Source organism: Cucumis sativus, chromosome 4 (assembly GCF_000004075.3).
Source record: "Cucumis sativus cultivar 9930 chromosome 4, Cucumber_9930_V3, whole genome shotgun sequence".
In the NCBI taxonomy this organism is placed as follows: Eukaryota; Viridiplantae; Streptophyta; class Magnoliopsida; order Cucurbitales; family Cucurbitaceae; genus Cucumis; species Cucumis sativus.
This window is the reverse complement of record NC_026658.2, coordinates 23,882,142-23,889,364: the sequence shown is the minus strand read 5'-3', so window position 1 is coordinate 23,889,364 and position 7,223 is coordinate 23,882,142. Positions and strand designations below refer to the sequence as shown.

Sequence of the window (7,223 nt, the reverse complement as noted above, 5' to 3'; positions counted from 1 at the left end):
GTGTTTCTTAGTTTGAGAGGGAGCAGAAAAATTATTGAGAATTTTGTTCTTTTTTTTTTTTGGGTATGCAATATTAACGGTCCGTGTTTTTTGTGGGAAGATTTTGTGTGTTTTTTTTATTCTTGCTTTTTTTTTTTTTGTTTCTTTTTTAGTGAAAAAAAAGTACGGGGATTTTATGAGGTGGTGGTGAATTTGGAGTGGACACAGCAAACTAAAGCATCTGGTTTCTATGCTGAAATGGGTTTTTTCGCCGCTTTGTGGATGATGGGCTTGTTGCGGAAACTGAATTCTACACTTTCATGGTGGTTTTTGTGATCTTCTTCTTCTTTCTTAAGGTGGGTTTGCTTCGTTTTCCTTATATTTCCCCCCCTTTGTTGGGAATTTTCGATATCTTTTCTCAAAAGGGTTGTTTATTTTGGGGTTGTTTTACTGGTTTCCTCAGGGGTTTGCTTGTTTTCTTCTTGTTTTTTTATTCGTTTTGCATTTATTGCTTTTGTTGATCGAGTGGAAGGTGGGCTATTATATGTGTGAAAAGTATTGTATTCTAATTTTTTTGTCTTCTTATTTGAAACCAGCAGCAGGGAATTTGTCATACGAGTTTGTGAAGTTAAGGATGGGGATATTGATATGTTTTGGGGCTCGTTTGTGAGCTACTTATATAGATTGATGATGGTAGAAGAAAGGGTTTGTGATAGTAGTGGAAGAATATATCCAGTCTTTGGATGTTTGTGTGCTGGCTTATGTGCTGCTTTAAGTGGATAACAATGGAGGGATCATCCGATCACCTTAGGAACCTGGATGATATATCTGGGGTTTGTGAGGAAGATATACTTGCCGACCCTTATCTGCGTTCTCATAAATGGAGTGATATTAGTTTGAGGCAATGGTTGGATAAGCCAGGAAGATCAGTGGATGCTCTTGAATGCCTTCATATATTTAGGCAAATAGTGGAGATTGTTAATATTGCTCATGCTCAAGGCATTGTTGTTCACAATGTGCGTCCTTCATGCTTTGTAATGTCTTCTTTCAACCATGTAACCTTTATTGAGTCGGCATCATGTTCAGATTCTGGCTCTGATTCTCTTGAGGATGGCATTAATAGTCAAATGGCAGAGGTTAAAACATCATCTTCTCCCTTTCCAAGCAGCCTTGGAAGTGAGGGTTTTCGATCTGTTATGACCCCTATAAACGCTTTGTCTGAAACTAGTTGCATGCAGTCAAGTTCAATATATGCTGCCCAAGCATCCTTAAATGAAGGGTTTGGGAAATTTAGAAAAAAAGATAGAAGACATATTGAAGAAACAGAAGATAAGGTGCAATCGTTTCCCATGAAACAGATATTGGCCATGGAGACTACATGGTACACCAGCCCAGAAGAGGCTTCGGATAGCCCAAGTTCCAGTGCTTCAGATATCTACCGGTTAGGAGTTCTTCTTTTTGAGGTTAGTATTGCAAGTTTCATCTGTGTTATTATATAATTGGTGCCTGGCGCCATTTTTACTTCCCCAGGCTCCTTTTTTACCATTAACACTTACTTGCACCTTTGGACTTTCTATTTTTAGTTTAACATATAAGCTTGTCTGATAATGACACTTGTGACCCAGTTATTCTGCTCCTTCAGCTCGAGAGAAGAGAAGAATAGAACTATGTCCAGCTTGAGGCATAGAGTGCTTCCTACTCAATTGCTGTTGAAGTGGCCAAAAGAAGCTTCATTTTGCTTATGGTTACTGCATCCTGAGCCAACCAATCGACCTAAGCTAAGGTGTGAACCCTCCAAAATTCTTGGGTTACAAATCTTTGGCTAAGCTATTAGTGCCTTTTGTGTTTTCCCCCCTTTCCTAAAAGCTAAGTTTGCAATTAATGGACTGGAACCTTTGCTTTCTCCAGAAATCATTGAGTTGGAAGAAACAATCATGCAACTACATTAAAGTGTAGTTTGTTTGATAAGTATCAACAGTTTTGCTTGTTTATTTTCTGGGCAAGGTGTCATTGCAGTTCAACAAATTGGTATTTGTTCAAATAATCAAACGAGTGCTGTCTGAGTATTTTTCCTGTATCCTTATAAAAGCTTTTAGGCAATGTTTAACTTGAAGGTGTGGGTATCAGGCTATGAATGCAGAAATTTCCTCTTACTTGAAGATTGGATCATGGTCCAACTTGGATAATATTGAGATGTTAAGAGTGCAATTGCGTCCATGGTTAAACAAACTAGTCCACAGTTAAATGAATCTAGATATCATTTTATTTTTGTTTCACCTGTTTTAATTAGTATTTTTATTTTACTAATAGGACGGGGTTACTATTGCTAAGGAAAGTTGCAAAAGACGATCTGTGGTGATGAGATATTACCTTGGAGAAAATTCTAGGGTATTATCGTAACCCTCCAATTGGCAATTAATTAACATAATGTATGTTATTTCAGAAGTCCTTTTTCATGTCAGACCATAACGAAACAGAGAGAATACTCCTAAATGGATGAGAAAACCTTATTATTCCGTTCAAATATTTTTTAATAATTTCTTTCCATTCAAATAAGCAAAAGAAGACAATGTTCTTCATTTCTCCTAAGAATCTCTATTTTACCTTTGAGAGGAATTCCATGAAGGCGTTGATGTATGGAATCCACTGCATTTCATGAGGCACACGACATAAAAGGAAATTGGATTTGGTTATTTCACATAGACATAGGGTTGTCATATTACAGTAAAATTTACTTGAGCAAGAAAGTGAGAATGAGAGAGTAGTCTGAGAATTGTTGTTCAGACCAATCTGACAGAATTGTGCTCGATGAATGTTGTGATGGAGAAATCTTTGGAATATCTTTTGGAATGAAGCTAAGGATTTGAGTTGGTGGTTATCCCCTTTTTTTAGCATTATGGAGGCATCTCTGGCAGATTCAGTTTATTGGCCCATGCTTATGAGTTATGAGAAAGGACGTGTGTAGAATGCTGGAAGATATCCTTGGAGCCTTCCAGAGCTCCCTTTCAGTTAGGAGTTGTGCTCTTTGGCATGGTTTGTCAAATTAATATTTTTGGAGCCTTCTATAAGCAAGAGAACTGTCTACTGCCACAAAATTGCAAGACATTCTAGCTATTAATTCAGGCTGACTACTTGCTGAAGTTTTTATATCCAAATATTTTTGTATTAAGTTATTTTTAAAAAATGATAATATTTATCACAGTATATAATTGTGATTTCTTCTCACTCTGCCCTTTGCTAAACCAGTGACATATTGAAATCGAGCTTATGTATGTTACAGACACCTACTTGGATTATAGTCCTATCTTGCGTTGTATTCTTATTTACTTCATCTTGTTTGGAAATGTAATTATTTCTTAGCAAATAGTGCTAACTTTTAGTAGTGCATCTGTGATTTATCTAGAGTATACATTTATCAGGCTTTTCTTGTCTTCTTCTTTTACAGTGAATTATTGCAAAGTGTATTTCTCAATGAACCAAAAGATGATCTAGAAGAACGTGAAGCAGCAATCAAGCTTCGAAAAAAAATTGAAGAGCAGGAGTTACTGCTAGAATTCCTTTTGCTCATGCAACAAAGAAAGCAGGAAGCTGCTCATAAGCTGCAAGATACCATTTCATTTCTATGCAGTGATATTGAACAAGTTATGAGGCACCAAACTAATTTCAAGAAAAATATTGGGTCACACACAGATCTTGTGAAGGACAATCATTTGCCATTAAATCTCCCTTCAATGCCTCCTGTCAGGAATACTGATTCTGCTGCTCTGGGATCAAGGAAACGATTTAGACCAGGAATTTTGACCCATGATATAGAAGCATGCGGTGATAATCTTGATCATTGCTCAAAGACAAGTTCAGAGAATGATAACGAACAAGGCGTACTTTTTAAGAGTTCTCGATTAATGAAGAACTTTAAGAAATTGGAGTTAGCATACTTTTTGATGAGAGGTAGAGTAAACAAGCCATCAAGGCAGTTTGTTAAACACTCATCAGTAAGTAGTGATGGTAGGGGGTCCGTAGTTTTAACTGAAAGAAGTTCAGTTAATAATTTGGCTTCAAAAGAGAGTTGCAATGACAATAGACAAGGTGGGTGGATAAGTCCATTCCTGGAAGGTTTGTGCAAGTATCTATCCTTTAGCAAGTTAAAAGTAAAGGCAGACTTGAAGCAAGGAGATCTATTGAATTCCTCCAACTTAGTGTGTTCTCTCAGTTTTGATCGTGATGGAGAATTTTTTGCCACAGCTGGTGTTAATAGGAAAATTAAAGTGTTTGGATATGACTCAATTGTGAACGAAGACCGTGATATTCATTACCCTGTTGTTGAAATGGCCAGCAGGTCAAAACTAAGCAGTGTTTGTTGGAATCGTTACATCAAAAGTCAAATTGCTTCAAGTAATTTTGAGGGTGTAGTGCAGGTAACTGATGCCATAAATTTTATTCACCTTTGAGATTCTATTATTTTGTGGTCATATTGTTGCTTGATTTGTTTAGGTATGGGATGTCACAAGAAGTCAAGTAGTCACTGAAATGGGAGAACATGAGCGGCGTGTATGGTCCATTGACTTCTCATCAGCAGATCCTACAATTTTGGCAAGTGGGAGTGATGATGGATCAGTTAAGCTCTGGAGTATCAATCAGGCAATTCTATTTTTCCACTTGGTGGATGTCAGCTTTGAAACTAAACGTACTACAGTAATCTAATTGCATGCTAACGATATTTATGTGGAATGTTTGATAATTTGTTCCTTACTTGGGTTGCTACTGCAGGGTATAAGTATTGGAACAATCAGAACAAAAGCCAATGTCTGCTGTGTACAATTTCCTGTGGATTCTGGTCGGTCACTTGCATTTGGTTCAGCTGATCACAAAATTTATTACTATGACATGCGGAATATAAGAGTACCTTTGTGCACCTTCACTGGACATAACAAAACTGTGAGTTACGTCAAGTATATAGACTCAAGCACTCTTGTTTCTGCATCCACGGATAACACTTTGAAGCTCTGGGATTTGTCCATGTCCACATCCCGGGTTGTTGATTCTCCAGTTCAGTCCTTCACAGGCCACATGAATATTAAGGTACAAATTTTATTTGTGGAAATCTGATTACGTATTTTAGTGTTTTTCATCTGCTCTGGCAAAAAGGTAAATAATTTCTCTCACTCGGATTTATGTATTAACTTGGAAATGGTGGATTCTTATCCCAAAAGATTAGGAAACAGTGGGTGCTGGCATCAATTTTTTGGTTTAGCCAAATTGAAGCTCTTTTGCATTTGGTTTTTGGTTTTTTCATTAAAAAAATTGAATGGAAGGAGAATGGAAGGTGGAAAGGAATCCTAATAGGAACTTCTGATTATCTTATTTGGTTATAGTTTATAGAGTGCACGGTTGAATGGTTACTTTGTTGAGTAGTCTCTATTATCGTTTCCTAACGAAATGAAGTTCAACTTCCTCAAATAGTAGAAGAAATAATTATGAGTAGTTGGTGCGAACTTATCGGCACCAAAACTGTTTTCATTGGGAAACACTAACCATTTTCTAGATTAAAAAAAATGCTATAATTTTTTAAATGAGCCTATAGTTATATACTTTGGTTACCAAGAGGATCACATAAGAGGAAAGGCATCCGTAAGAGGGTCATAAAACAATTATATATTTTCGTTTGGAGAAGAATCTTTGTCCAATAAGTCAAAACATCAATAAATCAACCTACGGAGTGCTTCCTTTTCTTTCAACCCTTTTCACCATCTCTTGCAGTACTTAGGGTTACTTATAGTTGTTTGTTAATATCTGTAAAATACTAAAATGTTATATGGGTTGCTATCCCCCATCTGACAATAAAAGCCTCTTACCCTGTAAAAGCACTGAAGTTGACGAATAGCTGATGGCCTATTTAAATTTCTATTGCAGAACTTTGTGGGGCTGTCCGTTTCTGATGGTTACATTGCTACAGGTTCAGAGACAAATGAGGTTAGTTTTTGCATCCATTTTTTTTGTTTATTGCTAAAATCCATTTCCATCAATTTTAGATAATACCACCTTAATCTCATTTCTTGTTGCCACCAATGATTCATTCTTTATTTCACTGGCTTCTTCCTTCTGTTCATTCCTCAAAACTGCATCTAAGAAATCTCTGTCCATCCGTTCTTGTCAGGACAAAATTTTATGTTGTCATATGCTTAAGGGTTGTGAATTCCAATTTAGCAATATGAGCACTCTTCAATATGAAACTATGAACACATAAAGATGGATATTGGTTTCTCTAGATCAAAATATGACCCCTTCCCCCTGTCCTCTTTTTCATACTACGAGAACATAGATCATTATCGTTGCTGTTCGAAAAATAACATGTATTATTGTTGTTATTGATCAATTATTATCTCATTAGCTCTTGGAATGTTTTTCTATTCCCTGGATGTAGGTTTTCGTCTACCACAAAGCCTTTCCAATGCCCGCATTGTCGTACAAGTTTCAAATCGATCCTCTTTCAAGTCATGAAATGGACGACTCCGCACAATTTATCTCTTCGGTTTGTTGGCGAAGTCAGTCGTCTTCATTAGTAGCTGCAAACTCAACTGGGCATATCAAAATTTTGGAAATGGTTTAGAAGAGAGGAGCAATGCCTTAAATAAGGGTGTAACTTGTTTGCAGAAAAATTGAGGCAGAGAAATATGTTGCGTACCCAAGAAGCTCATGCAGCTACAACTTTTTACAAAGGTTAGATCTTAATATTAAGCAACAATAATTTGGCATTATATCAGAGTGGGTTGGGGACTTTTGTTTGGAAGAAATTGGTGGCGTTCAAGTTTGTAGATAGAAATTCAAAGAGTAAGAGAGAAAGAGAAAGAGGAAGAGGGAAGTGTGGGGGTGGGGGTGAGTTGATATCCCTATTCATGTATAAATCGAATGCAAAATTCTTCAGAGCAATCCAGTATATTGTAGTCTTTGCATCTCTCTCCCTCACTCTCACTAAAAGAAATTATTTAATGTGATCTCTACATTGTTCTATGAAAATCGTTGTAAGTTCAAAATATATGCATTCTAATGGGATGGTTGGACATAGATATTGGTTTGAGAACTTCTATACTATATAGTCAAAACTAATTAAAATTAACTTTTAAATCAAATTATTTCATAATGATACACTTTCTTATGTTTAACCTAAACATTTCCAATTAGGTAATGGTGAAAATATTTATTTTTCTTTGAGAAGGGGCGAGGTGATGCGCTATATATCTATATAC

General features: G+C 36.4%; 1 protein-coding gene across 4 annotated transcripts; it reads left to right on the top strand.

Annotated features, from left to right (window-relative positions):
* LOC101205812 (protein SPA1-RELATED 3) lies at nt 1-6,971 on the top strand. 4 transcript variants are annotated; one of them, XR_969333.2, is made up of 8 exons: nt 1-335; nt 579-1,442; nt 1,605-1,762; nt 3,425-4,394; nt 4,471-4,663; nt 4,747-5,058; nt 5,890-5,949; nt 6,401-6,971. XR_969333.2 is itself a non-coding variant. In XM_004141175.3 (8 exons), exons 2-8 carry the CDS (start codon nt 723-725, stop codon nt 6,584-6,586), a joined length of 2,553 nt encoding a protein of 850 aa, XP_004141223.1. In that variant the 5' UTR covers nt 7-335; nt 576-722; the 3' UTR covers nt 6,587-6,971. The 4 variants fall into 4 exon arrangements, 3 of the variants coding, with proteins under 3 accessions (XP_004141223.1, XP_011654072.1, XP_031740149.1); XM_004141175.3 differs by having other exon boundaries at nt 7-335; nt 576-1,442; nt 4,471-4,617; XM_011655770.2 differs by having other exon boundaries at nt 8-335; nt 4,471-4,617.
* Nucleotides 6,972-7,223: the final 252 nt, after the last annotated feature.

What these genes read in the sequence shown, in the direction of transcription:
- LOC101205812 (XM_004141175.3), top strand. Translation starts at nt 723, where the DNA reads ATGTTTGTGTGCTGGCTTATGTGCTGCTTTAAGTGGATAACAATGGAG. An exon ending in TAGGAGTTCTTCTTTTTGAG is followed by an intron (nt 1,443 to 1,604) that starts GTTAGTATTGCA and finishes CTTGTGACCCAG; the next exon opens with TTATTCTGCTCCTTCAGCTC. An exon ending in ATTTTGAGGGTGTAGTGCAG is followed by an intron (nt 4,395 to 4,470) that starts GTAACTGATGCC and finishes TGATTTGTTTAG; the next exon opens with GTATGGGATGTCACAAGAAG.